This window comes from Cricetulus griseus, chromosome X (genome assembly GCF_003668045.3).
Source record: "Cricetulus griseus strain 17A/GY chromosome X, alternate assembly CriGri-PICRH-1.0, whole genome shotgun sequence".
Classification (NCBI taxonomy): domain Eukaryota; kingdom Metazoa; phylum Chordata; class Mammalia; order Rodentia; family Cricetidae; genus Cricetulus; species Cricetulus griseus.
In genome coordinates this window covers 2,100,343-2,110,151 of record NC_048604.1, presented here as the reverse complement: position 1 = coordinate 2,110,151, position 9,809 = coordinate 2,100,343, and the positions used below count along the sequence as shown (strand labels likewise).

The 9,809-nt window shown below is 53.7% G+C and overlaps 1 protein-coding gene across 2 annotated transcripts; it reads left to right on the top strand.

Moving 5' to 3' along the window:
- The first annotated feature begins 5,710 nt into the window (after positions 1-5,710).
- Dusp9 (dual specificity phosphatase 9) lies at positions 5,711-7,713 on the top strand. 2 transcript variants are annotated; one of them, XM_035449779.1, is made up of 4 exons: positions 5,711-5,963; positions 6,000-6,083; positions 6,621-7,076; positions 7,388-7,713. In XM_035449779.1, exons 1-4 carry the CDS (start codon positions 5,711-5,713, stop codon positions 7,711-7,713), a joined length of 1,119 nt encoding a protein of 372 aa, XP_035305670.1. The 2 variants fall into 2 exon arrangements, with proteins under 2 accessions (XP_035305670.1, XP_035305669.1); XM_035449778.1 differs by having other exon boundaries at positions 5,711-6,083.
- Positions 7,714-9,809: the final 2,096 nt, after the last annotated feature.

The following is a 9,809-nucleotide window of genomic DNA, read 5'->3' as shown; positions in this document are numbered from 1 at the left end:
AGGCCGCCGCCCGGAGCTCTGGTGGCGTTGGCTGGTGGCAGCGGCGCTTCTCACTGCCCGAGCTACGGAAACTTCCTGGCTGTGGACGCACAGAGCAAGGGATCAAGCTGAGGCTAGCAGAGGTGAGCAGAGCACGCGGAGCCCCACCCCACCCCCACCCCTCCTGGCTACCTACCCCCAAGTGCGTTCCTCCACCTTGGACCCCTAAAATCCTGCCAGACACATCCCAAAGGCCTTGAGGAATGCCGGGGAGCAAGAATCTACAAGAGCCATTAGGTCCTATCACTACACATGCTTGCCACCCTACCCGTGTGCCTTCCATGTCCCCTGCCATTTCCACCAACTGCACAATCGTGAGCACACAGGCTCCTGTACTGTACATAGCAGCAGCCCCCTGCCTCACTGCTCACCACTATCCTCAACTCATACCAACACCTTCCAAGACCCTGCCACGCCCCAGTACACCCAGGGGCTGACACAGTGCCAAAACATCCTGAGATGTCTGCACCAACATAGCTCTCCCTCCCTCCCTCCCTCCCTCCCCCCTTTCTCTCTCTCTCTCTCTCTCTCTCTCTCTCTCTCTCTCTCTCTCTCTCTCTCTCTCTCTCTCTCTCTCACACACACACACACACACACACAATGTCCCTACCATCACAAACTTCCCATATGCCCATTGCAGACACCCACCCACGTCCCCACAGTCCAGACACTTACCCACCGACTAAATGCACATCCCAGCGGCCAATACTCGCCCATTCCCCAGGCAGACACCTCCAGCATCCCCAACACGCTAGCATACAGGAACACCTGCTAGATTGCTAGATCTTCAGCATCCTGCCCAGCCCCCATTGCAAACAGCCCTGAACACCCCTGTGCGTCTCTGAGTCCCTCCCACCACCACCCCCAACACCTGGCACACAGGCTGTAAAGGCTGCAGCATTTGGTGGCATCCCTGCCAGGCTCACTAGCTTGGGACTCCCCTCCAGGTGCCTTCCTAAAAGACCTTGTCATTCCCTGTCATTCCCCAGGGACTGACTTGACCTCTTCTTCTCTAAGAGATAATAGAAGGCAATTGAAGCCCAAGGTATGGTACTTAGACGTGAAGGCAAGGGGCTGCCGGGGCAGGTGGAAGGACAGGAGAGGCAGGCACTGAAATGGAAGAGGCCTATCTGGTACCAAAAGGGCCCGTCACATAGTGGGTTGTTTCCTTAGGAGCTTAAGTCCGCATACACTGTTTGTGTCCCAGACTGCGTGTGTGCTGTGAGGAGTGCTGTGTGTGCACACATGTTCTTGTGCGTGTCTAGGAGGAGTGTGTGCTCCATAGAAGGACAAAGCAGGAGCAGCACCCTCCTGGGCTCCCCAAGGCAACAATTTGTTTCATTCATTCATTCCTTCTTTCTTTGTTAATGAGCATTTCTTCTGCGAGCTCCTGGTGAGTGTGCCAGGACCTCACTGAAGGGCTGAGGCCAGCTTGGAACCAGGCATACACCCATTCCTGCCTTGGAGGAGCTCTCAGTCCAGCTCAAGAAAAGCATACATCCATTCCCAGTGGAAAGTGGGTTTTGTGGAAAAGACACCGGATTTGGTAGCATCTCTGTCTCTGGGAGTTGTGCTTCTGGCCATGTGACCCGATCGTGACAGCTGAAATCTACCACTGGGCCAGGCGGGAATCATGCGTTTTGCTGGGGGCATTGCAGCCCTCGGGCATCTCGGGGGACCTGAGAGAGCCCGCAGCAGGCTCTGGGCCTGTAGGGGGCGTTAGCCTGGCCGGTCGGAGGCTCTGGGGTGCCCAGCGGGGGAGGCATTGGGCTCAGCGCCCACCCTGCGGCGAGTCTGGAGGGGACTAGGGGAGTCCCCCAGTGCTGCAGCTAACCCAAACCCTGGCAGCCAGGAGAAGCAGGCGAGGGGCGGGGCCGGCGCGCAAGCAGACGCTGCTGGGGACCTGAGGGGGGCTTGGCTGGACGAATCCTGCAGTGCGGGGGTGGCAACAGGTTCCCATTTGTCCTGTTTGTTGGCACTGCAGTCGCGGCAGGCGTCGTGCACTGTGCACTGACTTTGGAGAGAGTGTCCCTTATCCCCTCCCTTTCTCTTGCTAGAGTTGGGGCCTTACCAGCAGGGGCCTGTAACAAGGTGTAGGGGAAGTACTCTCCAGGTGTGGGCAGGAGTAAGGCTGATTGTTAACGCCTAGGATTCCCTTTCCTTCGCCATTGTAGGGTGCCTCCCTCCCATGCTCATCTCCAGGACAGTTCCTATCACTTCTTCCAGAAAGCCTACTCCAGAGAGCACACTGAGACTTCTGAGAATACCAGTATTTATCTCTGGTTAAAGATCCTTCCTCCAAGCACAGGGAGACTCCAGGGTGGGATACTGTCTCTCCAGCTGTCTGCATCCATGGCTCCATGCCACCACTACCCCATTCACAACATAATCAAGCCCCAGCCAGCCATATTTACAAGTGTGATACATTGCAGAACTTCTGTGTTGTCTTCAACCTCTGCCTATCCCAAGGTCTTACCTGCAGGTACAGTTGCGATATGGAGGAAGGACCTAGTCTGGATATGCATGGCCAAGCAGCACCAGATACCCATTCTGACACTGGAATGAGTATGTAAGGGAGGAGAAGGTAGAACGTTGAGAAAGAAAGAAATGAGCCATGCCACAGCACTGCTTCTTTGAGGCCCCTGGGAGATAGAGAAGGAAGTCTGCAGGCTTGCCCATGAGACCAACAGGGTATAGGGGCTGGGACATGTGCAGCCAGAAGGGTTGGACTGTATCCACAGAGCCCCATTTGCCCAGAACCGTTGAATATCAACATCCCAGAAACAGGGACAGGTGAGGTAGGGGCTCAGTAGTCTGAGCTCACTGGTGGTTCACTACAGTGGTGGAGAAAGGGGGAAAACTGGAGGGCCCTCTGAGGTAGCTTTAGTCTGTATGGGTGGCTTCTTCCCTAGCATCACTTCACAAGCATCTCACCTTAATTCTGGCCCAGGTGAGGACTCTTTTCAATAGGCATAGATGGTCTGCAGTGGTGCTAAATGTTGCTCTTTCAGGGGAGTTAGCATTTTTCACTCCTGAGAAAAATGCTTTGCAGTACTCACTCTGTGTGCACCAGTCTGCATTCTTGTCTGTGGTTTCTTAAGCAGGAGCCCCAGAAGTAACTCATAAGTATGGGGTTTTCTTGTCTGATTCTTTTGTTGTTGTTGTTGTTTAGGGTTTTCATTCTTTTGTTTTGTTTTGTTTTGTTTTGAAAGGGAGTTTGAGACAGGGTTTCTCTGTGAAGTCCTGGCTCTCCTGTGTCCCCTGACTGGTGGGATTAGAGGTGTGCACCACTACCCCTGTCCATCTTTATTATGTGGTTCTTTTTTTCTGGTTTTTCTAGATAGGGTTTCTCTGTGTAACAACCCTGGGCATCCTGAAACTTGCTCTGTAGACAAGCCTGGCCTCAAACTCACAGAGATCAGCCTGCCGCTGCCTCCCAAGTGCTGGGATTAAAGGTGTGTGCTCCCAATCCTACTCTTGTCCAGTTCCTGTTGTATATTGTTACACTCATTTCCAAAAGGGTACTACCAAAACAAAATCCCCCCCCCCTCGGGATGAGAACAGCACACTTGTTTCACAGCAACCATGCTAACACTAGGTGTTTTCATTTTGAGAACATTCTACTAATGTAGTAACTGGGAAGCACTTCTTTGTTTTTGAATTGGCTTTCCTTCCATGCCTGAGCTTCAACCTTTCCCCAAATATTCTTACCCCATCACATTCCTTCCTTCAGGCAGAGTATGCAGTCCTTGAGTTCCTTACCCATTTATCTACAGGGTCTTAACCCTTTGTATTTTGTGCGAGCTTTATCTTATCTGTTGTGTGTTTTCCTTTAACACTGTTATTTGCTTTTCTTGGGCTTTTAGCAGAGAAAGAACACATGGCCAGATGGGGCTTTTTTAGGAGTCTCCCCCTACCTCTCCTTTCATTGTCATCACTTATCACCCCGATATCTCATTCAGCGTCTTTGCTTATTGTTAGTGTGTCCTGCCAGACTGGAAGACCCAGGCAAGGAGAGCCCCTGTGCGTCTTTTCTGCTCATCACCTGTCTGGAGGGCTGGTTGGAGGCCTTCAGTTTTTGTGGGCTGAATGGTGCTCTAGCATGGGGCAGGGTGGAGAACAAGCTGAAGTTTTAGAAACTAGGACTGTGACTTCTGTAGCCATGGCCAGTGCAAAAGATGGCGGGAGCATGAGGATGGTGACATATTACAGTGAAACGACTTCCCTCCATGTGGATCAAAGGTCACAAGGAGGAGCGAGGGATGGCTTTTAGGATTCACCATGTGATAAGAGCACAGTGCCCGAGTTTAATAGAGTTGGGTGCTCAGAATTCCTGGGTACCTGTAGCCAGGCCTGTACAAATGAAGCCCAGATGAGAATAAGGAACACAGGAGCTGCCTTGTGCCTTCAGTATTTCGGTGGCATTTCACAGCCAAATTGGATGGCTCTGGATAGCCCATTATACAGATGGGGGCCATCTAGTTCCAGACAAAGGCTAATAGTTAAGGGTTATTAAGTGAGTTGTTTGAGGCAGTTTCTGGTTCTGGGGTGCTGGGCTTTTGTCCCCACCCCTCTTCCTGATTCCAGGGACCAGACTGGCGCCGAGCAGGGGCAACTGCCACTGGTCCCCTGCTGGGCCCCCGACCTGCCCTTGGCCTCTGCCCCGACCCAGTCCCGCCTGGGTGGAAGCCCTAGCTCAGCTTGCTGCTTGCAACTCCCACCCGGCTGTTCGTTCTCACTGGTTGGCTGGCCTGGCCTGTATGCCCGCCCCGCCACCCCACCGCCCCCCCCCCCCTCCGAGCAGCTACTAAGTCGGTCCGAAGGCTGCGCGGCTCCCAAGGTGGAAGCTGGATCCGGCTGCCAGGAAGCGGCCAGCGCACGAGTGGCGCGAGGCTTGGCTTCCACGTGCGAGCCTGATCCGCCACCCCGCCCTCTCCGAGCGCCCAAACCTGGGGACTCCCTCTCCAGGGACGATACCTGCGCCCTGCCCTGGCACTAGCTGTGGCCAGGACGTCCACGCGCGGCCGCCTGCCTCTGGATCTGGCTCCAGGTCTCTCCTTTTGTTCTCTCCTGGGGTGGGGAGGAGTGGGGCCGAGTCAGCTCTTACAGGACTCGCCTAGGCCCATCACCTCGGTGACCCTCTTGTTTTCTGGTTCTTCCTGGCCTTGGAGAAGATTCAGGCCTTGAACCCAATTTCTCCACACACCCCAAGTCGAACTTGGGGAGTGATGGAGATCGGGGCGAGTGAGAAAGTCAGAAAACGGGTGTGGAGGGAACTGGATTTAGTCCTCCTAGAATCCCCCCCCCCCCAAAAAAAGAAAGTCTTCATTCAAGAGGCCGCTAGACTTTCTCCTTCTGGGGTATGTCTTACACAAACTCCATCTAAGCGGGACAGGGAGCAACACCCCAGTGGCGGCGGCCTCGGGTGTTTTTCCTGGGGCGCCTTCCTTGGTTTTCTCACTGTGGGTGGAGCGCAAGGAGAGAAGCAGGCGGTGGAGGAATGTCCCTGCAGGGACACTGGGCGCCTGCCCTCAGGACAGGGCCTGACTTCCCGTCTCAGTAGCCTGGTCCACACTGCGAGAGTAGAGACAAACCTTCCCTCACTCTGCGCCTTAGGTCTCTCCACAGCACACACTGCCCGACGGACAGAAGTGCAGAACGCTGCGCACCCATGGAGAGTCTGGGTCGTTCGTGCCTGTGGCTGCGGCAGGAGCTGTCGCCCCCGCGCCCACAGCTTCTACTGCTCGACTGCCGGAGCCGGGAGCTGTACGAGTCAGCGCGCATCTGCGGGGCGCTGAGCGTGGTCCTGCCTGCCCTGATGCTGCGCCGCCTGCGGAGAGGGAGCCTGTCCGTACGCTCACTCTTGCCTGGGCCACCGCTGCAGCCTCCCCCACCCGCCCCTGTGCTCCTATACGACCAGGGTAGTGGCCGATCCAGGCATGGAGAAGCAGAGGCCGAAGCCCCAGAGTGGGAAGCTGACTCGGTGCTGGGCATTCTGCTCCAGAAGCTGCGGGAAGAAGGCTACCTGTCCTACTACCTACAGGGTACGTGAGGTGCAGTGGGCTGAGAGAGGGCACAGGGAACCTGTGATGGCCTCAGGTCAGGAGACGGTCCTGCCTTCCAAGGGGGATTTCATAATTATTTTATCCTTGGGCAAACCCCATCGCATTTTGTCTAAAATGTAGGTTAATATAATACTTGCTCCCAGTAACCTACCAGACAGCTTTTGGGAAGGCAGACCTAAGTGTGACCTTGGGCAAATCCTTCATCCGTCCAAGCCCATTTATAAATCTGGAAAATAGGGAGAATTGACCTGAAACAACATAGTTCACAGGATGTTCCCTAGAGCAAGCGGCTGCACCATACAGAGAGACAGCCACAAGTGCTAAGTGAGAGATGGCTGTCCATAGTATGCACCACACGTGGCTCTCCAGTAAAGATTAAACTGCTGGTTTGTGTGTTCCCTTCGGCAATATCTGCAACCCACCTAGGTTGTTAGGGTCACCTCCCTAGCCTCAGCTAGGGATTCCTGGCTGCCCAGCTGGCTATAATAGCAAGAGCACCTCTTTCTTTCCTGACAGGTGGTTTCAGCAAATTCCAGGCCGAGTGTCCTCACCTTTGTGAAACCAGCTTCAGTGGTTGTGCTGGATCAAGCCTGGCCGCATTGCCTAGCCCAGTGCCTGTGGTGGGGCTAGGTGGCCTGTGCTTGGGCTCTGATACCTCTGATGCAGAGTCTGAGGCCGACCGTGACTCCATGAGCTGTGGCCTAGATTCGGAGAGTACCACATCCCCTCCAGCTGGGCTGCTACCACCGTTCCCAGTCCAGATCCTGCCCAATCTCTACCTAGGCAGTGCCCGAGATTCAGCCAACTTAGAGAGCCTAGCCAAGCTTGGCATCCGCTATATTCTCAATGTCACCCCCAACCTACCTAACCTCTTTGAGAAGAATGGTGACTTCCACTACAAGCAAATCCCCATCTCTGACCACTGGAGCCAGAATCTGTCCCAGTTCTTTCCAGAGGCCATTGCATTCATTGGTGAGTTCTCCCTATCCTCCCTGTCTTCTCTTTCCACCTGTCCCCACCTACTAGACTGACTCCTGGTCTGTCCTGCTCCTTACCCTCTCCTGTAAAGGAGTTTTTGCCTAGTTTAGCTACCCTCACCCAGAGCAGACAAGGCACTTGGGGAAGTGGGAGTAGAGCTCAGGTCAGCTGCCAGTAAAACCTCCCAGATAAGGGCTAGGTGGGGTGGAGAGACTGTGATGATATCCCCCAAAATTCACTGGGCTTTGGCCTCATTCATGCTGATCCTTGCCTTGTGGGGGGATGTTTCTGTCTGCTCTACCTAGATGAGGCCTTGTCCCAGAACTGTGGGGTGCTCGTCCACTGCCTGGCAGGAGTCAGCCGCTCTGTCACTGTCACCGTGGCCTACCTCATGCAGAAGCTCCACCTCTCACTCAATGATGCCTACGACTTGGTCAAGCGGAAGAAGTCTAACATCTCGCCCAACTTCAACTTCATGGGCCAGCTGCTAGACTTTGAGCGAAGCCTGCGCCTGGAGGAGAGGCGCTCTGGGGGACAGGGCAGTGGGGGACCAGAGTCCACTGTCTCAGACCCACCTTCTTTCTTTACTACCCCTACCAGCGATGGGGTCTTTGAGCTGGACCCCACATAAAGCCATGTGGAGTTGCTGGGCTGGTCCCTACCTATGACCCATGTATTAGCAGGGATGGGATGCAGCCATAATGGGGGGGGGAGCTCAATACCTCAAGCGGGGGTGGTGCAGCAAAGCAGGAACACAGCAGAGACCTGCCCTACCCCAGTTCTATTACACGTGCCTATGGGTGGGTCCATGGATACAGACCTGACTCGCACCACTTTAGGGCAGGACCATGCTCCAGGACCATGCCTCTTCTGTGACTGTTACTTTATTCTTTCGGGGTGGGAGTGGGGCTTCCTATCCAAGAGACCATTCCAGACTGCTGCCTGGTGCCTGGGCTCTGTCCCTTGCCATTTCCTCTTCAGGAAGATTATATCACACTTTGCCACAGGGACTTGCTCTTAGTTCCTTCCCTGTCCCCAAATGGCCACTTGTGGGAAAAGGTCTCACAGCTTTCACTGGTGTAGTCTCCTTCCTGCCTCTCTGGCTAGCGCTTAGACCTCTTGTGGCTCTGGGATATGGACCCAGAGATGCCATTGCTGCTCTCAGTATCCACAGGGGCAGCCTTTTTTGCTGGGCAGTGTCACATGGGAGGGCATGGGCCTGGGAGCCAATCAGTGGGATCCCAGCCACACATCTGGTGCCCTGACTGTTTCTTTCCTCCTCCCACAGATGTCTTGACAGGATCACTGAGACTCTTTGTGACTGAGGGTGGTCAAACTGCCACCGGAGGAGATGGGGGTCTCTGAGTGAGAGCTGAGGGGGAGGGAGAGAAGGATGAAGGCCTCAATTTTGCTGCTGTGTGTCTCACACAGCCGGTATTGGTTTGGGGGGCAGGGAAGGGGCCAAGCTGCAGACACACACACATGGTCATTCATTGCAGTCCACACCCCTTTGTAAACAGTGTGTATGTATGTGTGTGTGAGTGTTCACACATGCATACTAGCCTACTCACACATTCAGCCTGGGGCTGGCAGTACCTGTGGCAGGAGAACCATCTTGTCTTTGAACCTGGAGAGGGTTGTGCTTATTTGTTTTTGTAATCCACTTCATAATCGCTTTTCTTTAATTGTTCCTCCTAAATAAATGGTTTATTTAAGATACTGAACAGAGAGTGCTGCCTCCTGGGCTCTTTGGGGAAGGGAGGGAGAGGAAAGGGAAACCTGCCCTTCATCCATTCATCATTTCTCATCTATGTACATTGCCTATTTGGCTACCTGGCACACACTGTAGGGACTGGGATAAAACAATAAGCCAAACATGATGAACCTGCATGTTTGGAGCTGCGTTTCCAGAAGGGGATGAGATACCCCAAATCAGTCATGAAGTTGCAACTGACCCCGAAACCCTGAGTAAAAGTAGGCTGTCTATTATCTTCAATAGGGAAAAGCCATGGGCTGGGTGTATCATACTGTGTGGAATCAAGGTTGCAAAAGCCTAGGCAAGGTCGGGGAGAGCCATGGGACAGGTGTGCACTTGGGCCATCTGCAATGTTAGGTAGAGCCTACATCACTGGGTCATCTAAGTTTTAGGTAGGACTCTTCTGTTCAACACTGCCAGTGCCTTCTCTACACTGCAGCTGGCAGAACTGGGAATCTGTTTCCAAAGCTTACAGATAGAGCAGAAAGGAAGAGCATCAGAGTATGTACAGGGGAGAAAGTAATGGAGGGTAATGTTTTAGTCAGGTTTCTAGTCAGCACAGGAATACCTGAGGCAATATGCTTGCAGAGAGAGAAGATTGATTTTTCGCTTACATTTCAGAGTTACAGGCCATGGCTGGTTAGGCAGCACCCAATGGTGGAAGTATACAGTGAAACATGATTGGACCCTTCATGACCAAGAGGGAAAAGGGTGGAAAAGGAAGGGACTGGGGCCCCCCAAGACCCTTCAAGAGCCTATCTCTAACTAAAGATATATCCCCTCTCCCAGTAGCAGTGCCTGAGGGCCTATGCCCTTAAAGGTGGACTTTTGAGAAACATTCAACATCCCAACTGCAGCAATGGACTTAGAAACAAGATGTTTAGGTAGCACTCCCAGTCCAAAAGCCCTGAAATGTGGATGAAATTTAAAGCCCTGTGACCAGCCAAATGTTGGTGGCACACGCCTTTGAT